The 27,363-nt window shown below is 37.6% G+C and overlaps 2 protein-coding genes across 2 annotated transcripts; one reads left to right on the top strand and one right to left on the bottom strand.

Annotated features, from left to right (window-relative positions):
- The first annotated feature begins 2,953 nt into the window (after window positions 1-2,953).
- On the top strand, window positions 2,954-4,216 carry LOC119536028 (olfactory receptor 4B1-like). Its single transcript, XM_037838480.1, has one exon. The coding sequence runs from the start codon at window positions 2,954-2,956 to the stop codon at window positions 3,860-3,862; it is 909 nt and encodes a 302-aa protein (XP_037694408.1). The 3' UTR covers window positions 3,863-4,216.
- A 21,972-nt stretch (window positions 4,217-26,188) lies between these two features.
- Window positions 26,189-27,124, bottom strand: LOC119536889 (olfactory receptor 4X2-like). The gene has a single exon (XM_037839591.1). The coding sequence runs from the start codon at window positions 27,122-27,124 to the stop codon at window positions 26,189-26,191; it is 936 nt and encodes a 311-aa protein (XP_037695519.1).
- Window positions 27,125-27,363: the final 239 nt, after the last annotated feature.

The following is a 27,363-nucleotide window of genomic DNA, read 5'->3' as shown; positions in this document are numbered from 1 at the left end:
GGAGTAGTGGCTGGGAGTGCAGTGATAGGTGATACTTAACCTGAGCACTAAAGGAAGAATGAATGCAAGGTGTGCACACCAAGTGGAGGGCAAAGCCTAGCAAAGGCATGGAGGTGTGAGAGCAAGTTGGGAGAATGAGACAGTTCAAGTGGATGGGGTGTAGGTTCAGGGCAGTGATGACAGTTGAATCTGGAAAGATGAACAAGGTCTTATATGCCATGCTGATATTTGGCTTAATCTTGTAGGCAATGGAAATGCATGGCTTGATGAGATTTGCATTTTAGGAGTGAATAATAAACATAGTTTACATTTATTAGATGCATATGATGAGCTGAACACCATGTTCCTTATTCCGTTGAACATAATGATCACTTCATTTAATTTCCAGAGTTGAGTGCAGAGCAAAATGGATGGGAGTTGAAGCAATCAGGGAAGGCTTCATAAACAATTGGCATGATTGAGTGGGTAAGATTATGAGAAGGCACAGAGATGATGGGCTCATCAGATAATGTGAAAAATAAAAGGGATGCTCTTTTGCAGGGAATCAACTTGTATTCATGAGTTTGCAAGGAGATCTCAATAGACTGAGGTTATGCTGTTGATTAGTGTGCATTGAGGTTGGTTGGAAGAGGGCTGGGCAAGTATTGTGGAGGGTCTTAAAGATCAGGTAGAGGATTTTAGGCCTGATTGCAGGGAACAGGAGACAGAAGTGATTTCAGAGTGATTCAAGCAGAGAAGCGTGAGGAAGAATTTCTAACTCCATTTGCAGAATAAACTGGGGGGTGAAGGCTGGCACACTGGGAGACAAATAGAACATGTGAGATGCTGCAGTAATCCTCACAGGAGCTTATAGTCCTGCCTGAAGATGTGGTTGCAGGAAGACAGAGGAAAGAACTGGTAAAATAGACAGGAAGAGTAGATTGTAGATATACTGGAGACGGGAGAGGTATGGGTCAGAGGTGACTAATGTTTCAGGCTTAGGGATGAGGAATGAGATAATACTGTAGTTAAACCTTGTTGTGACAGGTGCAGTGTCAGGTCATCCCTCATGGAGATAATGACTCACTAACTGCAGCTCTAACTCCTGTCCAAATCCTTGGAGTCGTGAAGAAAAGGGAAATACTTGAGTGTCACACTCTCCTCTGTATCTTGGTCTTTCATTTACAGAGTAGATGGGACCAAATCATCCCATGAATTGGGGTTTCCTGTAATACTCCTGCTGTCTATGGGGGAAGCACGATAAATGGACCTGGATAAGTTTTTGCATTAGCCGTGGGTCTTGATGTCATTTCTCTAATGATAAGCCCTTTCTCCTCTGGGTGAGATGTGGTCATATCCCCTGGCTTTCCTTTGGATAGACTTGGTTTTCAGCCCTGGCTCCACCACTCATGCATGAGGTGTGTTTCTTTGGGCAAGTTACTTAACCTCTCAGCCTCAGTGTCCTCATCTATCTATCACCTACGGGAAAGTTGAAGAATTAAGTGAAGGGATGGTTGTGAAGTACTTACTACATCCCAGCACATAAAGATGCCGAATAGAAGCATGGGAGATTGAGTGGTTATTGGGATGACTACAAACGTGTTGGTCATCAGGTAACCATGAGCATTAATTTCCTGCAGACCACTAGACTCCCAGTCTTCTTAGGTTGTTTTTGATGCCCCCCTAATTTCCCTTCCTCTGATCCAACAATTAGCAAGCCCTATGTTGCTTCTACTCATCCTTTAGGTTGCTCTTTGGGGTCCTTCTTTTAAGCTTTTTTAACCCACATTCTTCTCCAGCTTCTATTGAGGCAAAAAAACTGAAGATTCTCTCAGCAGATTTTCATTTTGCATATCTTTTCAAATTTTCATCATGAAATTAATTTGGGGTGTATATAATCCATTTTCAGGATGGAAGCACAGGTGGAAGAAGGAAAAATGAGGGAAAAAAGAGATTCTTTGAAGTAAATTTAAAAGCAGAGAATATCTTGAGGTATTTTTCTATCTCATTTCACAAGTGTGCTCTTTAAATCACACAGATTTGTATGCGTTATGAGGATAAGGACTGCCTTTCACTCTTCTTTAATATATCCTGAATCACTAGGCACATGGCCATAGCTTGAAAATCATTTGGTTCCAGAATGAATTAAAATAAATCCTACCTGCTGCCAAGTGATTGCCAGTGGACAGCAAACTTTAACACAGAAACAGGGAAACCTGTGCATACCCATCTATTATGTTGAAACTATTGTTTGATTGTGGGTGTATTCTAATCATGTTCTATATGTCTGCTTCACTTTCAGGTGTCATAATTTTCTCAAAATGTTCGTAAAACTTCATGAGGCCATGGGATTGTGGGACGTTATAGGGCCTGAGACCATACAGAAATTTATGTAGCTCAAGTAAAGAAAATATCAAAGAAAGTCTTTAGAACTGAAGAAGTATCTATGAGAATGGCATTCTTGAGGGATAAATGGATGAAACAACAGATCAGGGGACGTTCTCTTGAGAAGCTCTTAAGCCAAAAGCTTGATGAAAAATACTGTGATTGAGAGAAACATTAGCAATTAATATGGGTGAGTTTTAATGCTGAGATTTTTATTTTCTATGTGGTGTACTTGAAAAAATAAAGTTGGAATAAAATGATCTGGTTCTAATTTTGGGTCCACTTCTTACAGGGAGACTTTGCTAATTCATAACTTCTCTGAACCTAATTTTTCTTAATTGTAATATCAGAGCCATGGAATTTTTGTGAGCTGTCTTGAAGAGTATCTTGCACAGAGTAGACAGTTGAGCACTGAATTGATAAACTTTTACAACTAACTGAATAAAAAAAACAAATCAGTGAGATAATACACATGTGAAGTTCTTATAAACTTGCAATGTTAAACAAACATGAGGGATATGTGTTATGACTGAATTTTTTTATGTCACAGGGCTCTTGTTCTACGAATCATCTTCCCCAAATGGAATCCATGGCCAGTAGAAATAATGTGACTGAGTTCATTTTTACCGGACTTTTCCAGGATCCAGGGGTGCAGAAAGTGTGCTTTGTGGTCTTTCTTCCCTTGTATCTGGCCACAGTGGTGGGCAATGGCCTCATCATCCTGACAGTCAGCGTCAGCAAGAGTCTGCATTCCCCCATGTACTTCTTCCTTAGCTACCTGTCCCTGGTGGAGATCAGTTACTCCTCTACTGTTGTCCCTAAATTAATCACAGACTTACTTGCAAAGGTCAAGTCCATCTCCCTGGAGGGCTGTCTGGCTCAGGTGTTCTACTTCCATTTCTTTGGGGTCACTGAGGTCTTTTTGCTGGTGGTGATGGCTTATGACCGCTATGTGGCCATCTGCAAGCCTCTTCGTTATACGACCATTATGAGCCGTGGATTGTGTCACATACTAGTTGCTGGTTCCTGGCTGGGGGGCTTTTTACACTCCATAATTCAGATTTTCATCACCATCCAATTACCCTTTTGTGGCCCCAATGTAATTGACCACTACTTCTGTGACCTCCAGCCATTATTCAAGCTTGCCTGCACCGACACTTTTGCAGAGGGGGTCACTATATTAGTCAACAACTTAATCACCCAGTGTTCCTTCCTCATTCTGGTGTCCTCCTATATCGTCATCCTGGTCATCTTGAGGAACCATTCTGCAGAGGGGAGGCACAAAGCCCTCTCCACCTGTGCCTCCCACATCACAGTGGTCATCTTGTTCTTTGGACCTGCCATCTTCCTCTACATCCGACCCTCCTCCACCTTTACTGAGGACAAACTAGTGGCCGTCTTCTATACACTGATCACCCCCATGCTGAACCCCATCATCTACACACTCAGAAATGCAGAGGTGAAAAATGCCATATGGAGGTTGTGGGGAAGAAAGTGAACTCAAAGTAGTAAATCAAAGATATGTCTGATTATTCTAACACCGTAAATGGATTTTAACTTCAGCAGGATATTTAAAAACCCTCGGAAACATATATATGGACTTACTGTTACTTATGTTTTGATTCTGTTTAGTAATCAAAGATTCCTGGGTATCCTGGTATAATGTTCCAAGGCCAGAATTTAGATGCTTGCTGTATCCTAGGAAACCTGACTGATTCCAAGATATCCACAAATATCATAGGATTGGGCACTACGAAGACTTAAACCATGTGCAATTATGAAGGAGAACATTTTGGCAAATGTGAAGGGGAATAATTTGGTAAAAGTTTTTGTAGGTTAAAATTTCTCTTCCTGTGACCACATTTCTTCATTCCTTTGTTTCTCCTTCCTTCCATCCATCTTTTTTTTTTTAACTCCCACTTGATATCAATCAATGTTTCATTGAAATAAAATATACCAACCTGAAGAATTATCTGGTGATATTTGTGGGAGTATGGTATGTCTCTAAAAATTGCATCCAGGTATTTTTATATTCTTCTGTTTTGTTCTCAGCATCTTTGCCACAGACCTTCTCATTATAAGTACTAGAAAAGTCCCCGGAGAAATTTCAGCCTTTCTGTTATTTTGGCTCAAAGGATGGTACTTAAGTCTCTGTGGGTCTTTTCACCATATCCACTATCCATAAATAAAACTAATATTCAAATTATTGATTTGTGTCCAGTTGAACAACATAGTGGTCTACACGCTCCAGAATCTTTTTATCGCTAACAGACAGGCAGAGCCATTTTCCTCAGGTCTCTGGAAGGCAGTTGAAGGGTTGTAAATACTGGGCAGTGCTGAAATAAGAATAAGGCAACTTTAAAACATTAGGAAAAAATTTCACGTCAGCCGTTGATTTGTAAATCCACTTTTTACTTCTTAGGGTATCTAAAATGCAAATGCATGAACAGTAAGGATAAATCAATTCTTTTGGACTCATAGTATGTAAATATGTAATTTTTGACACTAACTCTCCTGTCAAAATGCAGAGATTGGCAATGGATAAAAAGTAAGACCCAAGTATATGCTCTTTATAAAGAGACTCACCTTAAATTCAAAGACATAAGTAGATGAAAGTAAAAGGATGGAAAAAATACTCCATACAAATAGTAATCAAAGATAGCTAGCCTAGCCATACTTATATCAGATAAAATAGTCGTGAAGTCAAAAACTGTTATGAGGGACAAAGAAATAAGACATTATTCACTATTTACTGAATAATGGGTCAATTCAACCAGAAGATAAAAGAAGTATAACCAGAAAAAAAAGGTGTTTCTTTAAATCCTGAGCAATGGAGCCAGGTGAAGGACAGATTTTTGATACTGACGATGTAGTAAGAAAACTGTAAAATCAAACCATATATAAAAAACCTGTAGTGTTCTAGTTGTTTTAATGTGTCTTTTGACATTAGCTTTTGTTTTCTAAACATTGCTTTCAAGCTATTATATATTTGGATTGCAGAACAATTTGTAAGGTGAATACTTTTTATTTAATGTGCATTATTAAAAATGTTGTGAGTGAAACTAATTGTCAGCTTTATTAAGTAGGATTGCTTCGTACCAACTCCCTGTGTAAAATAAAATCAAGTAATACAGTCTTAATGGTTGTAGCCTTTTTTGATCAGAAGAGTTGATATTGTTTGAGACCAAAACTAACAGTTTATAGACCTTTCAGTTTCAACTTACCTTTTACATTAAGAAGGATTTGCATAGCATTGAATTTATAAACTCTTGATTTGTGAAATCCATAGTTGATCTGTTGTCTTCCAACCAAATGTCTACACTTGTTTGGCTTTTCCACCCCAAGGATATTTCACTTTTCCTTTTTTTCTTCAGTTTCCTTTAATAATTTATCTTTTCATGTTCAGTTTTTACTCTTTTCCTTGAATATGTTATACTAATTTAGAAACATCAGTGAAACTGTCAGAATGTTAGTTATCTTAGTAAGGCATTGTAATTAAAACATGGGAACTACAATCAGTAATTTTACTGTATCGAACATTAGGAGATATAGTTTGATAAACAATATGGCTTGTATGAAAGCTGAGCAAGTGTATGGTGTTCTGTATAGTTGTTACCTTATTGTTTAGTCTGCAGAAAATAATGGCTTAGATGTCTGATTTGCTTTCACTTATTAAATATATTCACCATGGAATGATGTCTATAAAATCAGATGTTAAATTAGACTACAATTTAATAAAAATTGTGAAAGCTTACTTACCTAACATTTTATTTTATAACATTGAGTAGGGATTATATATAGCCAGAGATATCATTGAGCTTTACTGTCATCGTAGGGAATGGCAATTTTTAGGGGAAAGAGCATATACTTGTGTTTTTTTGGCCTTCCTTAAGTAGACTTGGTTATTTTGCAGTTAATCTACTGGACAATGGCATTCTAGTCTTGATGTACTAAGTTTTAGCATACATTCCTAAATGATTTTTCTTAGTGATGAAGCAGACTCATATCGATGCCCAGATTTCAGGGGCTTTGCAGCAATAAATAAGGCATGGCATGCATTGGGAAAACAATGTGTGGAAATGGAACTATAATTTGAATGAAAGAATGTGGTAGTTAAGTGAGAATTCTTTTCAAACTAAATGATAAACAGAAAGTGATACTTTATAAATATTTTGAAATTTTGATCATACCAATAGGACACAGTTCTAGATAGAATAGTAGAAAGAAAATTTTAAAGACTTGTAAAATTCTCATTAATAAAGTAGTTGTAGCAATTCTCAAAAGGTTACTGCTGTTAAAGGCTGCCATATGAGAGAGTTGCATTATTCTGCTACCAAATTTGATTCCTATGACTAAATCATTTTGTATTAGGATTGTCAGGGACTTGATTTCAAAACCATCTGCCAGCATGCAGGTAGTTATCAATTTGTTTCTGTTAGCTATTCTGTTTAAATATGAAATTTTATATTTTTTAGATGACTTTTTAGTAATTTTAGCAGTCCCCCAATAGGTGCCCAATTAGGGAAATAAAGAAAACCTCTTTTCTGGTATTAGCCTTCTTCAAATAATTGGTAATATACTGTTGAAAATACATATTTTAGACAGCTCCAGCTTATTACCTTCTTTCCCTTATTTAGGAATATGTGTCTGTCCTATTGGCTTACTTAGGTAGATTTGGAAAGCATTCCCTGTTTTTGTCTTATAGGAATGGTAGTTAGAACATAGAAATTTGAGTTTGGTGCAGATGAAGAAGAAATAGTGAGTAAACTTCCTAGGTTTATATGAATTCAGGGGTGTATGCCTTTTAAAACAATCTGCTGATTCAGAGATGATGCTGGAGTTTATTACATAGGCATTTTCTGTTTAGCAGTGTACCGGTGAAGTCTTTATATATGGAGTGTTTTTCGGGTAGATTTGGGAAGTTGACTGCTAAATTCTTTGAGTACGTTACTGGATATGCAATATATAGAAATTGTTAATTTTTTTTTGTGTGTGTGTAGGAAAGGATATGAGAAGTGGGATAAAAGAAGAAAGAAATGAACTTGTACTGAAAAGAAAGAATGAGGCACTTTTGTTTTCTGTTTAAACTTCTTCTTGTTGGAAAGATTTCTCCCAGAAGGAAAGCTTGGCATTTTGAACTCAGTATCAGTACTTACCTTGTAATGCCTGAATGAATTTAATTAATGCCACTACTTCGGTTTTGTCTGTAAATATATATACTGAGTAGCAGGGATATTTAATGTGCTTTCCTTCTTTGTCTTTTAAAGTGTAAGCAACATTTGACTAATTGCCATTTCTCTTGTATTTTATTTAAAGAAAACCACTGAAAAAGAAAAGTTCTTTAAAATTTGATTATTGTCTTGCTCTGCTTCATAAATGACTAAGAACTTATTTTGAAAAATACCTCCTACCTCATTAGCTAGGAAAGATGCTGTGATGGTAAACCTATTCTACAGAAAGTGTTGAGAAAAAGAATTAGGAAAAATCAAAAGAAAGTACATCCTGTCTTTCCTATTGAAGGGAAAAGAGAGAGAATTGAATATTAAGTGTTTCTGACAGAGGTATGGTATTAGAAGAGTGGTATAAAATATTGAAATTTTTAAAAAGTGCTGACGAGAAACTAAGATGGCAGCTAGGAGAGACAGGGCAAAAAAACACCTCCATGAAAAATACTAGATAGAAGCCAGAAAGTGACCCAGAACACCAGTTCTAGTGATGCACCAGCTGGACAAGGTCTGCTAAATCCACAGGGACTGTGCACTTGGTGAAACCGGGAGTCTGCATTCTGAAAAGAGTAAGTTGGCTGAATTTCTGGCAGCCATGCTGTGGTGTGGGGAAACTGTGGGTTGGCGTTTGTAGGTGGACTAGTTCTTTTTTAAAAAAACCCAAAAGCGGCTGCAGATATGGCAGCGAGAAACACATAGTGAAGTGTGGCAGGAATGGGCTGTGCGAATGCCTCAATATCTGGCATGGAAGATAGCCTTTTATGCACCCACTGCTAGTTGTCTCAGAGTGAGGAGGGCAGAGGAGAGCCAAAAGGGGAAAAAAGCCACGCCCTTTGCAGCCATCTTCCCGGCAGGCTGGGGATGCTCCTGCCCGGCAGCAGAACCACAGCCCAGAGCCGCGCCAAGGGACCCAGTGTGACGGGAAGTGTTTCTGGCAATACTGTGCACATGACACAATATTGGGCATGGACAATAGCCTTTCATGCTCCCACAGCTAATTGTCCCATATTTGGAAAGGCAGAGCTGTGTGAAAAGGGAGAAATTAACACAACCAATTCAGCCACCTTTACAGCAGGCTGTGAACGCCCCTGCATGGCCTGGCAGCCCAGGGCTTCCCTGGAGGTACGGCACATGCTTGTGATGTAGCACAGCCTTCACTCAGCAAAGGCCCTAGAAGGGCACGGCTGGGAAGAAGAACCCACCCAGAAAACCCAGGGACCTAGGACTTGTGGGTCAGCAGCAGAGACAATCTGTGGTGAGAATAAATTAAGGTTTAGACTCCTGCAACAACCTTAAATCTCCTGAAACACCTGGGAGGTTTGATTTTTAAAGCTGCCCTGTCTCCCTAACTGCTCAGACACATGCCCCACATTCAGGGCAGACAGCACCAACAACACACCCAAACTTGGTGCACCAATTGGACCCCACAAGAACCAGAGCCCCACACACCACAAAGGCAAAGTTGGGGAGAACTGACTTGAGGGGAATAGGTGACTCGTGGACGCCACCTGCTGGTTAGTTAGAGAAAGTGTATGCCACAAAGCTGTAGATCTGACAAGTTGATTGGTGTCTGAATAATCCTTCATATCCTAAAAGAATCCTATCAACTAAAGCAAATGCCAAGAGCCCCAAAACAACAGAAAATTTTAAAGCATATGAAAAAAACAGATGATATGGATAACCCAAACCCAAACACCCAAATCAAAAGATCAGAGGAGACACAGTACTTGGAGCAATTAATCAACGAACTAAAGACAAACAACAGGAGCATGGCACAGGATATAAAGTACATCAAGAAGACCCTAGAAGAGCATAGAGAAGTAATTGCAAGAGTAAATTAAAAAAAACAGATGATCTTATGGAAATTAGAAAAACTGTTGACTGAAATAAAAAGATTCTGAATACTCATAGTACAAGACTAGAGGAAGCTGAACAATGACTCAGTGATCTCGAGAACCACAGAACAGAAAATGAAAGAACAAAAGAAATAATGTGGAAAAAAAACCAAAATAGATCTCAGGGATATGATAGATAAAATAAAACACCCAAATGTAAGACTTTGGTGTCCCAGAAGGGGAAGAGAAGGGTAAAGGTCTAGAAAGAGTATTCAAAGAAATTGTTGGGGAAAACTTCCCAAACCTTCTACACATTATAAATACAGAAAGCATAAATGCCCAGCAAACTCCAAATAGAATAAATCCAAATAAACCCACTCCGAGACATATTCTGATCAGACTCTCAAATACTGAAGAGAAGGAGCAAGTTCTGAAAGCAGCAGGAGAAAAGCAATTCACCACATACAAAGGAAACAACACAAGACTAAGTAGTGACTACTCAGCGGCCACCATGGAGGCGAGAAGGCAGTGGCATGACATATTTAAAATTCTGAGAGAAAAATTTCCAACCAAGAATACTTTATCCAGCAAAACTCTCCTTCAAATTTGAGGGAGAGCTTAAATTTTTCACAGACAAACAAATGCTGAGAGATTTTGCCAATAAAAGACCTGCCCTACTTCAGATACTAAAGGGAGCCCTACTGACAGAGAAACAAAGAAAGGAGAAAGAGATATAGAGAAATTTAACAGACATATATAGAAAATTACATCCCAAATCATCTGGATACACATTCTTCTCTAGTGATCATGGAACTTTCTCCAGAATAGACCATAGGCTGTGTGCCAGTTTGAATGTATTGTGTCCCCCAAATGCCATTATCTTTGTGGTCTTGTGTGGGGCAGAAGTTTTGGTGTTGGTTAGATTTGCTTGGAGTGTGCCCCACCCAGCTGTGGGAGATAATTTTGATGAGATGTTCCCATGGAGGCGTGGCCCCACCCATTCGGGGTGGGCCTTGATCGGTGGAGCTATATAAATGAGCTGACTCAAAGAGGGAAAACAGAGTGCAGCTGTGAGTGACGTTTTGAAGAAGAGCAAGCTTGCTAGAGAGGAACGTCCTGGGAGAAAGCCATTTTGAAACCAGAACTTTGGAGCAGACGCCAGCCACATGCCTTCCCAGCTAACAGAGGTTTTCCGGACGCCATTGGCCATCCTCCAGTGAAGGTACCCGATTACTGATGTGTTACCTTGGACACTTTGTGGCCTTAAGACTGTAACTGTATAGCCAAATAAACCCCCTTTTTATAAAAGCCAATCCATCTCTGGTGTTTTGCATTCCGCAACATTAGCAAACTGGAACAGGCTGGGACATAAAACAAACCTCAATAAATTTAAAAAAATTGAAATTATTCAAAGCACATTCTCTGACCACAATGGAATACAAATAGAAGTCAATAAGCATCAGAGACTTAGAAAATTCACAAATACCTGGAGGTTAAAAATGAGGGGGAGATGAAAACATTCCCGGATAATCAAAAGCTGAGAGACTTCATCACCACTAGATCAGTCCTATAAGAAATGCTAAAGGCAATTGTGCAGGCTGAAAGGAAAGGGCACTAAACAATTGACTGAAACCACATGAGGAAATAAAGATTTCCAGTAAAGATCACATGGTAAATATAAATACCAATACTACTGTATTTTTGATTTGTAACTACACTCTTTACTTCCTACAGGATCTAAAATACATAAAGTGTATTAATAAATCAGTGGTTTTGGACTTAATGTAAAATATTTAATTTTTGACAAGAACTATATAAAGGTGGGGAAATGGAGGAGTATAGGAACATAATTTATGTTGTCTTATTGAAGTTAAGTTGGTATCAAAGAAAACAAGATTGTTATAGACTTAAGAGGTTAAATTAAGCCCCACTGTAAACACAAAGAGAGTATCAGAGAATATTATCATAGTGATGAAGAGTAGAGTGTGGGTTATGAGAAGTGGGGGAAGGGGCAATGGGGAGTTAATAAGAAATGAGTGTGGGGTTTCTGTCTGGGGTGAAGGGAAATTTCTAGTAATGGATGGTGGGAAGGTGATGGCATTTCAACATTGTGCATGTGATTAATCCCACTAAATGGAATGCTTGGGAGGGGTTGGAATGGGAAGATTTATGCTGTACATATGTTTCCACAATTGAAAAAAAGACAAGTCTAAATAGATAATGACAATTAAATGTCATAGATGATCCTGGATGAGATCTAAGAATAGAGGGGAAAAGGCTCAAAAGGACACAATTGGGACATAAGAAAAAAATGAAATACAGAATGTAAGCTTTATATCAGTGTTAAATTTCTTGAACTTTTTAACCACTTAATGTGATTACATAAATGAATATTTTTGTTCATAGGAAATGTATGTGAATTACATTATTTGTTCAAGGATGTGTGCAACTTGCTCTCATATGTTCAGAAGACAGAGCAATAGATGATGGATGATAGGAGGGAGGGAGGGAGGGAAAGAAAGAAATGGTCAAGTGACAAAATATTAAAGTTGGTAGATCAGGGTATCAGTGGAGGAGGGTTGGGTTATGCTGGAGTTCTGTGTATGGGATTTGTATTTTTGCAACTGTTACTGTAAGTTTGAATTTATTTAAAAATAAAAATTAAAAAATTGCTGAATAAATTTAGGTACTTCTGAAATTCTTTGCAGTGCACTTTCTATGGAAATCAATGCCGTGAGAAAGTTCAAAAGTTCTTTTTTTTTTCCTGAAGTAGTGTTTTTCCCAGATAAATCCTAGGGATACACATTTACATAGTTACAAGATGCAATTCTGTAATTGTGGAATGCCTGTATACTTTATTTGGTATATGCACCATGGAGATGTCAATGAATATAATACTCCCATCTGTGAATATTTTAAATGTTGAAATAAATTTAAGAAATGTGAAAAAAAATACCAGAGGGAGAACTGGAAAATTCATAAATACATGGAAATTAAACAATACACTCTTAAACAAGAAAAGGGTATAGAAAAGAAAACAAAAGTGAAATTAGAAATTATCTTGATATGAATGAAAATGAAAACATGATATAACAAAACTGAAGGGATGCAGCAAAGGTAGTGCTGAGAGGGAAATTTCTAACTATAAATTCTTTTTTTTATTATTTTAAAACACAAACGTTATTTTGGAATAATTTTAGATTTACTGAAAAGTTACAGGGATAGTATAGAGTTTCCATATACTCTCATCCAACAGAAAAAACACCTGAGTACTTTGTTCTGTGTGAACATTAATCACAAATTTCTGGTAACATAATCTTGATGACTTGGTTGCTTTGCTGGTAGCCTAGGCTGGGTTCTTTTCCTCCCTTGCTTTTTACCTAAGTGATCATTTCCTAATACAAGTGTATTTCGGGATAAACCTCTACCCTTCATTCTAAGTCCTAGGAGTTTCCGGGGTATGGCGCCAGCAGGCTGGTTGAATACATTGGAGACAACTTGGCTTTGATCTACAGATGGCACGATCAATGCTGACCAGTATGGATCTCAATTAAACCAGCTACAAAATCTAAGTAGGAGACATTTTGGTTTCTTCCCATTCTTCCATAAACAAGCCTTGGATGCCTGGTTGTTTATCGTATCTTCTCGGGGCTGATTTAAATGATCCCTGCACAAACCATGTCTACCTTCCAAGATAGATTCTGGCACTGTAGCTGTATTTTAAAACTGAAATTAAATTTAGATTAAATATTTTTAATGTTAGATTAAACATTTTTGCTTTATAGAACGTAGCTCCACACAATACACATTCTTATGGATCCAATGGTCTGCTGAGAGTTTCTTACATCAGTATGGCCCTTTTTCTTGTTATAATGATTCTAACAATGGCCATGATTAAAAATCACTGACTTAGGAAGTAAGTTATTTTTCACATGTTAACTCTTTAATTTCTTAATGGAGAACATTGAACTAGATAATCCAAGTGGTAGAGAAGGAAAAGAATTTGCTTTGGAGCCATATAGTCACTTGCAATCCTGCCACCTTGAGCAAGTTTCTTAATTTCTCAAAGCCTCAGTTTCCTCTTCCATAAAATGGCTACAATGCCAATCTCATTTAATAGTTGTGAGGACTAAATTATATAAAATATAATACAATGACTTGCAGCAAATGGGAATTCTCAACTATTTAATTAGTGAATTCATTATGGTTTCTATCTTGTCTTTCCCACTGGATTGTAAAGTCCTCAAAGAACAGAGGACTGATGGTAATACTGATTTCTCATTCCCCAGGTTAAAAACTGGTTTGAATTTTAATTCATAAGTATTTAAAGATACTCATGAGCTGGTATTGACTCACCAAACTCAGAGTTGCAACATAAAAAACCACACAAATTGAGTAATTATGGTTTGGCTTAAAAAAAAAAATTGGAAAAGAACAATTAGCAAAACTGTTTAAGTCCAGTTTGTAGTTCTGTTTTTTTTTAAAATTTTATTTTGAAATAAATTCAAAGTTACAGGAACAGTTGCAAAAGCAATACAAACCCCATACACAAAACTCCAGCATACCCTGACCCCCCTCCCCCGATACCCCGATCCACAAACGTTAACATCCTGTCACACCACTATTTCTTTCCCTCCCTCCCTCCCTATCTGTCATCAATCATCTATTGCTCTGTCTTCTGAACATATGAGAGCAAGCTGCACACAACCTTGAACAAACACTATAATTCACATATACAATTCCCATGAACAAGAACATTCTTTTATGCAATCCCATTAAGCGCAGCTAAGAAATTCAAGAAATTCAACACTGATACAAAGTTTACATTCTATATTTCATTTTTTTCCCCTTATGTCCCAACTGTGTCCCTTTAGCCTCCTGTCCTCCATCCTCAGATCCCATCCAGGATCATCCTTGGCATTCAGTTGTCATCTGTTTAGACTTTTTTTTCCCCCCAGTTGTGGAAACATATATACAGCCTAAATCTTCCCATTCCACCTCCTCCCTAGAATTCCATTAGTGGGATTAATTACATTTAGAATGTTGTAATGCTATCACCTTCCCACCATCTATTACTAGAAATTTCCCTTCACCTCAAACAGCAACCCTACACTCATTTCTTAACTCCTCATTGCCCCTTCCCCCACATCTCGTAACCCATACTCTATTTTTCATCTCTATGGTCATATTCTCTGATAATTTCTTTGTATTTACTGTGGGGCTTAAATTTAACCTCTTAAATCCATAACAATCTTGTTTTTCTTTGATACCAACTTAACTTCAATAGAACCTGTAAACTATGTTCCTATACTCCTCCATTCCCCCACCTTTATATGGTTCTTGCCAAAAATTACATATTTTACACTGAGTCAAAAACCACTGATTTGTTATTAGAGTTTATGTATTTTATATCCTGTAGGAAGTAAATAGTGGAGTTACAAATGAAAAATTATTGACTTCTAAGTTGTATTCCATTGTGGTCAGAGAATGTGCTTTGAATACATTCAATTGTTTTTTTTTTTTTTTTTAATTTACTGAGGCTTGCTTTATGTCCCAGCATATGGTCTATTCTGGAGAAAGATCCATGATTACTAGAGGAAAATGTGTGTCCTGGTGATTTGAGATGTAAGGTTCTATATATGTCCGTTAAAATTCTCTGTATCTCTCTTTCCTTTCTTTGTTTCTTTGCAGTAGGGCTCCTTTTAGTATCTGAAGTATGGCAGGTCTTTTATTGGCAAAATCTCTCAACATTTGTTTGTGAAAAATTTAAGCTCTCTCTTAAATTTGAAGGATAATTTTGCTGGATAAAATATTCTTGGTTGGAAATTTTTCTCTCTCAGAATTTTAAATATGTCATGCCACTGCCTTCTCACCTCCATGGTGGCCACTGAGTAGTCATAGCTATAAATTCTTATATTAAAAAAGAAGAAAGATTTTGAGACACTCCCAGGGAAGATGGTGGAGTAGGGAGCTCAAGGACTCAGTCCTTGCACCAAAACACCTATTCAAGAGGTGTAAACTGTCTGAAACAACTGTTCTAGGGTTCTGCAGGCCAGAAAAACACTTTACATCATTTATGGAAGAGGAAGAGGAAGAGGCTGATAAACTATGGTAAAGAACACTGAGTTGCCCTCTCTGGGTGTGAGCTACTGATGCCCATCTCTGATTCTTACTGGTACCTTGAGATATAGCCCCTAGCTAGCTTGTGGTTGGCAGAAAGGAACATAAATTATCCTCTTCCCCAAGAACAGCAGTAGGCATAGCTGAGCACTGATCATGGCTTTTGATTAGTGAATTTGGATAACTGGGTTGCAGCATTCAGCTGTTGTTTCAACCCCACTCCAGAAACAGGCAGAGACAGTGAAGATTTAAAGAGTCAGTGCTGCCTAAGGGATGCAGGGAGCAGTTAGCTGAAGGGCTACATTTGCTGGGCAAGCCAGTAAAGCACAACTTAGGGGAGGTGTCAAAGAGAATTTTAGTGCTCTTCCTGATCCCCTCACCAGTGCACTTTGGAACTTGCTTGCACCCCCTTCATAGGTCCCTGGCCCTGTTTTGGCTGGGAAATAATGCTTGGAGAAATCCTCTGTGGCTTGAACCTCTGTATTAGTTAGGGTTCTCTAGGGAAACAGAATAACAAGAGATATCTAAATAAAAGGTTTTATAGAAGTGTCTCAAGAAACTGTGGGGGTGCACGAGTCCAAATTCCATAGGGCAGGCAGCAGCTGGCAATTCCAATGAAGGTGTTTGATGAACTCCTCAGGCAGTGAACTGGCAACTCGATGAGTGTGTTTGATGAACTCCTCAGGAAACACTTCACTGGCTAGCTGAAGAAGAAGTGAATGTCCTCTATCTATATGCCTTGCTTCAAAGTCTTCAACTGATTGGATTAAATGCAGCTGATTGAATTCTCTCATTGTGGAAGACATACCCTTCATTGATGTAATCAATCACAGCTGCAGCCAATGGACTGATGATTTAATAAACCAGCCTGCTGATTTATTGAACAGCCACAAATGTCCTTGCAGTAATGGTTAGGCCAGCACTTGCTTGACCAGACACCTGGACACCATCACATGGCCAAGTTGACACATGAAACTAACCATCATGCCATCCTCCAAAATTTGCCCTCCAGACAAAAGCAGCTAGAGAAATAAACTATAGAAGCAATTAAAAACCAAGACAGATCAAGATTTCTGGAGAAGGAACAGAGGAAAAGAAGGTCTCTCCTTGAGGCAAAACAATTATACAAAAAAGTGCAATTGTAAAAATTTTACTCAATATCCAGGGCAAGCATCAGATGAAGAAGTGTTGAAAAAAAATTTGATCAGTTAAACACAGGCTAATGTAAAGGTCTAGAATAAGGCAGGCTAAGCATCCAAAAGAAGAGCTTTATTACATGTCAATCATCAGTAAAACCCTAGTAACAAAGAGAAACTTACCTTCCAAGTAAACTCAAGATAACCAAGATGCCTAGATATCAGCAAAAAATCACAAGCCATACTAAGAATGAGGAAGACATGGTTAGTCAAGTGACCAAATGAAAACTTCACAGGAGACAGAATTTGGTACAACTAATCAAAGAAGTTCAAAGAATATCCTCCCTCAATTTGAGGAGATAATGGAAAATAAGGCTAAAGAGTTAAAGGATATTAATAAGACAATGTGTGAGCAAAAAGAAGAATTTGAAATTATAAAAAGAAACATAAGAGAAATTATGGGGAAGAGACACACAATAGAAGAGATTAAAAATACTCTACTAGTATACAACAGCAGATTTTGTCAGGCAGAAGCAAGAATCAGTGAATTAGAAGTCAGGGAAATTGAAATCTTATGGACATAAGAACAGCTAGAGAAAGAAATGGAAAAAATTGAGCAGGGTCTTAGGACTCAAATGACAGCATGAGGCATACAAACACATGTGTCATGTGTGTCCCACAAGGTGAAGATAAGGGAAAGGGGGCAGAAAGAATATTTGAGAAAGTGGTAACTGAAAATTTTCCAACTCTTATGAAAGACATAAATATACATGTCCAAGAAGTGCAATGTAATCCAAACAGAATAAATGGGAAAAAAAACTACTCCAAGCCACATACTAATCAGAATGTGAAATGCCAAAGATAAATAGAGAATTCTGAAAGCAGTAGGAGAAAGGCAATTTGTCAGATACATGGGATCCACAGTAACACTAAGTGCCATTTTCTCATTAGAGATAATGGAGCAAGAAGGTAATGGTATGATATACTTAAGATACTGAAAAACTTCCAGCTAAAAATTCTTTATCCAGCAAAAATGTCCCAGAAAAATGAAGGAGAGTATAAAATATTCACAGATAAACAGAAACCAAAAAGAGTTTGTTAACCAGAGACTTGACCTACAAGAAATACTAAAGGGAGTTCTGCAGGCTGAAAGCAAAAGACAGAAAAGAGTGGCTTGAGGCAGTTTAAAAAATTAAAATTAATTAAATTATGGGTGACAAAAAAAGTAAAATGAGAGACAAAAAAGATATGACATATAAAAAGAAAGTTTAAAATGGGTGAAGTACATACTGTCTTTACAGTAATAACATTGAATGTTAATGGATAAATTCCCCAATCAGAAGATACAGATTGGCAGAATGGATAAAAAATTGTGATTCAACTATATGCTGTTTACAAGCGACTCACCTTAGACCCAAAGATACAAACAGGTTTAAGTTGTAAGGATGGAGAAAAGTTATTCCATGCATAGTAGTAACCAAAGAAGAGCTGTGGTAGCTATAATAGTATCAGACAAAATAGACTTTAAATGAAAAACTGTCATAAGAGACAAAGAAGAACTCTACATATTAACAGAAGGGACAGTCCACCAAGAAGAAATAACAATCATAAATATTTATGCACTAACCATGGTGCCCCAAAATATATGAGGGAAAAACTGGGATCACTCCAAGAAGACTTAAATATTTCTCAAACTCTTCCAAAAAATTGAAGAGAAGGAACTCTACTTAACTCATTCTATGAGGTGAAAATCACCCTTATATCATACCCAGATAATAATACTATAAGAAAAGAAAATTACAGACCAAATTCTCTTATGAATATGGATAGGAAAATCCTCAAGAAAATACTTGAAAATTGAATCCAACACATTTAAAGGATAGTGTATCATGATCAAGTGTGTTTTATCTCAGTAGCCAAGGTGGTTCAACACAAGAAAATCAATTAAAGTATTACACCACTTTAACAAAATGAAGCAAAAAAACACACACAATCATCTCAATTTGTGCAGAAATAGCCTTTGACAAAATCCAGCATCCTTTCTTGATTAAAACACTTAGAAAAATAGCAATAGAAGAAATTTTATCCAGATATTAAAGGGCATCTATGAAAAACTCACAGTTAATATTGTACTCAATGTTGAAAGACTGAAAGTTTGTCCTCTAAGAACTGGAACAAGATGAGATTGCCCACGATCACCACTTTTATTCAGCATTGTATTAGAAGTTCTAGCTAGAGATTTTAGATATGAAAAAGAAATAAAAGGCATCACAATCGGAAAGGAAGAGCAAAACTTTCTTTTTTTGCAGAAGATATGATCATATACCTAGAGTGTCCTGAAAAATCTACAACAAAGGTAGTAGAGCTAATAAACAAGTTTTGGAAATTGGCAGGATACAAGAAGAGATGCAAAAATCAGTGGTGTTTCTATACATTAGTAATGCACAATATGAAGAGGAAATGAAGAAAAAAATTCCATTCACAATAGCAAATAAAGGAATTAACTATCTAGGAATAAATTTAACAAAGGAGGGAAAGGATCTATACACAGAAAATTACAAAAACATTGCTAAAAGAAAACAAGATGACCTAAATAAAAGGGAGGACATTCCGTGTTCATGGATTGGATGAGTAAATATCATTAAGATCTCCATTCTACCCAACAGATTTACAGATTCAATACAATTTCAATCAAATTCCCAAAAGTCCACTTTGCATTAATGGAAAAGCCATCTTTCACATTTATTTGGAAGGGAAAGTGGCCCTGAATAACCAAAAACACCTTAAAAAAGACAAATGAAATTGGAGAACTCACACTTTTGACTTTAAATTATATTACAAAGCTAAAATGATGAAAACAACATGGTACTGGTATGAGGATAGATATATTGAAAAATGGAATCTAAGTGAGAGTTCAGAAACAGACCCTCACATCTCTCGTCAATTGATTTTTTTTTTTTTAATTTTTATTGGGATTGTTCAGATACCATACAATCATCCAAAGATCCAAAGAGCACAATCAGTTGCCCCCGGCACCCTCACACAGCTGTGCATCCATCACCACACTTGGTTTTTGTTCAATTTTTAGAACCTTTTCATTACTCCAGACAAGAAATAAAGTGAAAGATGAAAAACAACAAAAAAAAAAGTAAAGAAAAGGAAACTCAAATCTTCCCATATCCCTAACCAACCCCTCTCAATTGTTGACTCATAGTGTTGGTATAGTACATTTGTTATTGTTTATGAAAGAACGTTGAAATACTACTAACTGTAGTATATAGTTTGCAATAGATATATATTTCTTCCCTATATGCCCCTCTATTATTAACTTCTAATTGTATTGTCATACATTTGTTCTGGTTCATGGAAGAGATTTCTAATATTTGTACAGTTAATCATGGACATTGCCCACCATAGGATTCAGTTTTATACATTCCCATCTTTTGATCTCCAACTTTCCTTCTGGTGGCATATATGACTCTGAGCTTCCCCTTTCTACCTCATTCATGCACCATTCAGCACTGTTAATTATTCTCACATCTTGCTACTGACACCTCTGTTCATTTCCAAACATTTAAGTTCATCCTAGTTGAACATTCTGCTCATACTAAGCAACTGCTCCCCATTCTTAAGCCTCATCCTATATCTTGGTACCTTATTTTCATGTCTATGAGTTTACATATTATAATTAGTTCCTATCAGTGAGACCCTGCAATATTTGTCCTTATGTGTCTGGCTTATTTCACTCAGTATATTGCCCTCGAGGTTTTGTCATCAACCCATTTTTTTTTTTAAGATGGTTTTGTTCACACACCATACATTCCATCCTAAGTAAACAATCAATGGTTCTCTGTATGGTCACATATTTATGTGTTCACCACCTTCACCGCTATCTATATAAGGGCATCTACATTTCTTCCACAAGGCAGGAGGGGGAGTCAAAGAAGGTAGAGAGGCAAAAGAAAGAGGAGAAAAAATGACAGCTAGGAAGCAGCAAAAGGAAAAAGAACCTTAAATCAAAGTAGAGTGAGGAGTCAGACAACACCACCAATGTCAAGTGTCTAACATGTCTCCCCTATCCCGCCTCTTATCTGCATTTACCTTGGTATATCACCTTTGTTACATTAAAGGAAGCATAATACAATGATTCTATTAGTTACAGTCTCTAGTTTACATTGATTGCATCCCTCCCCCAATGCCTCCCCATTTTTAACACCTTGCAATGTTGATATTTGCTTGTTCTCCCTCATAAAAGGACATATTTGTACATTTTATCACAATTGTTGAACACTCTAGATTTCACCAAGTTACACAGTCCCAGTCTTTATCTTTCCTCCTTCCTTCTGGTGTCTCACATGCTCCCAACCTTCCTCTCTCAACTGTATTCATAGTTACCTTTGTTCAGTGTACTTATTGCTGTGCTACCATCTCCCAAAATTGTGTTCCAAACCACACACTCCTATCTTCTTCTATCACCCTGTAGTGCTCCCTTTAGTTTTTCCTGTAGGGCGGGTGTCTTGTTCACAAAGTCTCTCATTGTCTGTTTGTCAGGAAATATTTTGAGCTCTCCCTCATATTTGAAGGACAGATTTGCTGGATATAGAATTCCTGGTTGGCAGTTTTTCTCTCTCAGTATCTTAAATATATCATACCACTTCCTTCTTGCCTCCATGGTTTCTGCTGAGAGATCTGCACATAGTCTTATTAAGCTTCTTTTGTATGTGATGGATTGCTTTTCTCTTGCTGCTTTCAGGATTCTCTCTTTGTCTTTGACATTAGATAATCTGATTATTAAGTGTCTTCGCGTAGGTCTCTTCAGATTTATTCTCTTTGGAGTACGCTGTGCTTCTTGGATCTGTAATTTTATGTCTTTCATAAGAGATTATTTCCATTAATTATTTCCTCTCTTATTGCTTCTGCCCCTTTTCCCTTCTCTTCTCCTTCTGGGATACCAATGATACGTACATTCTTGTACTTTGTTTCATCCTTAAGTTCCTGGAGATGTTGCTCATATTTTTTTCATTCTTTTCTCCATCTGCTCCTTTGCATGTAGGCTTTCAGGTGTTTTGTTCTCCAGTTCCTGAGTGTTTTCTTCTGCCTCTTGAGATCTGCTGTTGTATGTTTCCATTGTGTATTTCATCTCTTGTGTTGTGCCTTTCATTCTCATAGATTCTACTAGTTGTTTTTTGAACTTTCAATTTCTGCCTTATGTATGCCCAGTGTTTTCTTTACAACCTCTATCTCTTTTGTGAAATCTTCTCTAAACTTTTTGAATTGATTTAGCATTAGTTGTTTAAATTCCTTTATCTCAGTTGAAGTGTACATTTGTTCCTTTGACTGGGCCATAAATTTGTTTTCCTTAGTGTAGGTTGTAATTTTCTGTTGTCTAGGCATCTGACCTCCTAGGCCACCCCAGTTGGGTTTTCCCAGATGAGAACAGGGTCAGATCACAGAAGGAGGAAATATTCAGTATCTGGTTTCCCTGATGGTTTTTCTTAGAGGATTGAGACACCTGTGCTTTTCTGCCTGGCAGGTGCACCTTCAGCCTGTCACTGGCTGTTGTAAGGAGGTGTGGCCTGTGGCTCTCCTCCCCCAGGCCTTGGGGTCTGGTTCCAGTAAGGCAGGCAGTAGAGCTGGGCCCCTCCCTTTCCTCTTGGAATATTATGGCCCCTCCAGAGAGGTCACTGCATATCAATAAGTTCTTTGTTTCTCTCACTCTGCTGATCAGAGTGTTTTGATTTTAAAATGGCTGAGGCTTTCTTTACTGCAAAGTGCTGTGGACTGAAAATGGCTGAGGTTTTCTCCACAGAGAGAGAAAGGGAGAGAAAGCTCCCAGATTCACCCATCAGCCAGAGATAGCACCCAATCCTCTGGGATCCCTGTCCTGAGACAGATATGTGCCCCAATTCTCCCAAGGTCAGTTGTCTCCAAAAGCCTCTGTGTGCTTGTTGGGGATTTGCTGTCTGTATTGAGTGGTTAATATTAAATCCCCAGTTGGAGCTGGGCTGAGAGAGTGCTACTTTCTAGCACAGCGAGGCTTCCGTGAGGGAGGGGCTCTTGGCTCTCAGCGCGGGTCCACAGTTTTTACTTACAGATTTTATGCCCGATCTCGGGCATTCCTGCCAATTCAGGTTGGTGGATGATGAGTGGACAGTCACGTTTGTCTCCGTGCAGTTATTCCAGGTTATTTACTAGTTTTTTTGGTCATTTATGAATTGTTTCAGGGGGGACTAACAGTCTTCCACTCCTCTCTATGCTGCCATCTTAGCTCCTCTTGATTTTTGAAAAGGATGCCAAGTCCACTCAACTGGGAAAGAATAGTCTCTTCATGAAATGGTGCCAGGAGAACTGAATATCCATATGTGAAGGACAAAAGAAGACCCCATCTCACATTATACACAAATTTAATTTAAAATGGATAAATACCTAAATACAAGAACTAGGACTATAAAACTCCTAGAAAAAAATGTGTGGAAGCATTGTGAAGATCTTATGGTCAGCATTGGTTTCTTAGACTTTACACTTAAAGCTCAAGCAATGAAGGAAAAAATAGATAAATGGGACCTCAAAATTAAAACTTTTTCACATCAAAATATTTTGTCAATAAAATGTTGAGACAATCTAATCAATAGGAGAAAATATTTGGAAACCACATATCTGATAAGTGTTTAATATCCAGAATATGTAAAGAAATGCTACCACTCAACAATATAAACACAAACAACAAAATTATGTCTTGTACAATGTATGTCCCAAACTACAGATTTATCATTACACTCTGTCTCTTTGCATTTTAGAGGCTGTAAGTAGTAGAGTGGAGATACATACCAAAAATGACAATTCAATAATACTGGCATTTATAATTACCCATATGATTACCTTTCCCAGAGATCGTTATTTCTTTATGCCACTTTGACCCACTCTCTAGTGTCCCTTCTTTCAGTCTGTAGAACTCCTTTTAGCATTGTGTATAAGGCAAGTCCTGTGATGATGAATTCCCTTAGGTTTTGTTTGTCTGAGAATATCTAGTCTCTTCCTTATTTTTCAAAGAAAGATACAAAATTCTTTTTTGGCAATTGTTTTTTTTTAACACTTTAAGTAATTATTCTTACTGCCTTCTTGCCTCCATGATCTGATGAGAAATCAGGACTTAATCTTATGAGGATTCCCTTGTGTATAAGTTTTTGGTTTTCTCTTGCAGCTTTCAGAATGCTCTTCCTGTCCCTGACATTAGAAAATATGGCTTGTGTGTGTCTTGTTGTGGTTCTCTTTGAATTTATTCTCTTTGTCGGTTCAAAGATTTTGTTGGGGGAGAACACCCTGTGGTGTCTTATGCTGCCATCTTGATGAGTGCTATAGTGAAATTATTTTTTAATTTTTAATAGAGAAATTGTGGGTTTACAGATCAATCATATGTAAAATACAGGATTCCCATATACCACTCTACCACCAACACCTGGCATTTGTGTGGGACATTTGCTAAAATTGATGATAGCACTTTTTGTAATTGTACTATTTTTTTTAACATTAACTACCTTTGTTACAATTGATGAAAAACATTCAAATAGTACTATTAACTAGTGTTCGTATTTTACATTAGATGTATTTTTCACTTGCATCACCCTGTTTTTAACTCCTTGTATTAGTATCATATATTTGTTATAATTAATGAAATAACATTATTATACTTGTACTATTAACTAGAGTCCTTCAGCTAAAATGAGGTTCATTGTTTTATATAGACTTATGCTTTATCTTTTAATTTTTATTCTATTAACATATATAGCCCAGGTTTTTCCTTTTATTTACATTCACATATATAATTCAATGCTATTAATTACACTCACGATAATGTGTTCCCAACACCACCATCCATTTCCAAAATTTTAAAAACAACCTAAATATAGATTCGGTACAAATTAAGAATCAACTCCCCATTCTCTAACCCCAATCTATCCCTGGTAAAATATATTGTAGATTAAACTATATGAGTTTACTTATTCTAATTAGTTCATATCAGTGCGATCATACATATTTGTCCTTTTGTGTCTGGCTTATTTCACATAGCATAATTTCCTCAAAGTTTATCCATGTTGCATGATCAGGAATTCACTCCTTCTTACAGCTGAATAATATTCCATTGTATGTATATACCACATTTTATTTATCCATTCATCAGTTTTGGGGACTTGGGTTGCTTCCATCTTTTGTCAATTGTTAATCATGCTGCTATGAACATTGTTGTGTAAATATCTGTTTGCTTCCCTCCTTTTAATTCTTCTGGGCATTTACTAGTAGCAGGACTGCTAGGTCATATGGTAATTCTATACTTTGCTTCCTGAGGAACTGCTGACTGTCTTCCCCAGTGGCTCTACAATTTTACATTCCCACCAGAAGTGAATAATTGTTTCCTCTTTCTCCATATCCTCTCCAAACACTTGTAGTTTCCTGTTTGTTTAATAGCAGTCATTCTAATATGAATGAGATCATCTCATTGTGGTTTTGCTTTGCATTTCCCTGACAGTTAACGAAGAAATAATCTTTTTAACTAATAGTTCTTAGAAAAGTGAATACCCACATGCAAGAAAGAAAGTGGACCCCAAACTCACACAATATAAAAAAATTAACTCAAAATGGATCAAGTAGCAGAATGTACGAGGTAAAACTATTGAACTCATAGAAGAAAACACGGAAATATCTGCAGATACTTGTATTAAGCAGTGGATTCTTATATTTTACACATAAAGCATGATCAACAAAAGAAAAAAATATAAACTAAACTTCATCAAAATGGTCTTTGTGCGTTAAAGGTCGTTATCAAGAATTTGAATAGACAACCTACAAAATGGGAGAAAATAGTTGGTTATTATACATATGATAAGAGTTTAATATCAAGAATATATAAGGGACTCCTACATCTCAAGAACAAAAACAGAAAAATCCCAATGAATAAATGGGCAAAATACTTGAATAGACCTTTCTTCAAAGGAGATATAAAAAAGGCCAATAAGCACATGAAGAGATTCTCAACTTCAGTGGTCATTGGGCAAATGCAAATGAAAACAGCAGTGAAATACCACCTCACACCCATAACAATGGTTATTATCAAAAAAAAAAAGGAAAATAATAAGTGCTGGGGAGGATGCAGAGAAATAGGAACACTTGTACACTGTGGTGGGAATGTAAAATGGTGACCCACTGTGGAAAACAGTTTGGTGGTAAAGACAGTATGTACTTCACCCATTTTAAACTTTCTTTTTATATGTCATATCTTTTTTGTCTCTCATTTTACTCTTTTTGTCACCCATAATTTAATTAATTTTAATTTTTTAAACTGCCTCAAGCCACTCTTTTCTGTCTTTTCCTTTCAGCCTGTCTTTTTTGGAGATGGGCACGAATTACAATAACTCTAGAACTAACACATGCTGTGAAGTTTCCTTCATTCCATATGTCTTCTCTCCGGGTTTGATTTGGATGCAGCCCCATTCTAAATCCAAGGATCCACTACTCAGCTCCAACCATCATCTCTTCTCATTGCCCTGATCCACAGCCTCTTCATTGCCTTTTTCACCTCAGCATTTCTCAGGGTGTAGATGACAGGGCTGAGGAGGGGAGTGACCATCGTGTAGAACACGGCCACTATCTTGTCCACAGTCAGAGTGGCAGAAGGCCTCAGATAGATGAAGACGAGGGGCCCAAAGAACAAGACAACCACAGTGATATGGGACCCACAGGTGGAGAGGGCCTTGTGCCTCCCTTCAGAGCTCTGGTTCCTCAGATGGAGCAAGATGACCACATAGGAGACTAGGAGGACCACAAAGCTGATGACAGACAGGGTGCCCCCATTGGCAGTAACCAGCAGACTGATGAGGAAGGTATCAGAGCAAGCAAGACTGAGCAGTGGAATCACGTCACAGAAATAGTGGTCGATCACTTTGGGGCCACAAAAGGGCAAGTGGAAGATGAGAAGGATTTGGGCAAAGGAATGCACAAAGCCCCCCAACCATGCAATTCCCACCAGGGTGGCACACAGCTGCTGGGTCATGATGGTGGTGTAGTTGAGGGGCTTGCAGATGGCCACATAGCGGTCATAGGCCATCATGGTGAGCAGGAATATCTCAGTACCACCAAAGAAGTGGAAGAAGAAAAGCTGTGTCAGGCAGCCCCACAGAGATATAGATTTCTGATCAGTCAGCAAATCAGAGATGAGTTTGGGGGCTGTAGTAGAAGAGTAGCATATCTCCACGAAGGACAGGTAGCTGAGGAAGAAGTACATGGGGGAGCCAAGACTTCTGCTGGTCATCACAGTGAGCACAACAAGAAAATTCCCCACCACAGTTGCCAGGTATAAGAGCAGAAATATCACAAAGCAAACTCTCTGCACCTCCTGATAGCAAGAAAGTCCCAGAAAAATGAATTCAGTCACATTGTGTGTGTTAGCCATGAAGTCACCACCAGCAGACGATAAGTTGGGTGGGTGAATTATGTATTAAACTCTGGCACATCTGTGAAGTGTGTGAGCTGGATATCAAAAGAGGAGTGGGAGTATGTGTAGAAGGAAGAACATTCCAAGAAGGCAGAGAAGCAAGTACAAAACTCTGAGAATTCATTGTGTGTGGCTAGAGTAAAGGGGGTAATAGCAAAAGAAAAACCTGGAGATACAGTCTGGGACCAGTTTATGAA

The sequence above is a fragment of the Choloepus didactylus genome, chromosome 6 (genome assembly GCF_015220235.1).
Source record: "Choloepus didactylus isolate mChoDid1 chromosome 6, mChoDid1.pri, whole genome shotgun sequence".
NCBI classification, from domain to species: Eukaryota; Metazoa; Chordata; class Mammalia; order Pilosa; family Megalonychidae; genus Choloepus; species Choloepus didactylus.
The sequence above is the reverse complement of the archived record's forward strand: the minus strand, read 5'-3'. Positions and strand labels throughout refer to the sequence as shown.

Bases quoted from the DNA above. Each gene is read 5' to 3' on its own strand.
- LOC119536028 (XM_037838480.1), top strand. From the start codon at position 2,954: ATGGCCAGTAGAAATAATGTGACTGAGTTCATTTTTACCGGACTTTTC.
- LOC119536889 (XM_037839591.1), bottom strand. From the start codon at position 27,124: ATGGCTAACACACACAATGTGACTGAATTCATTTTTCTGGGACTTTCT.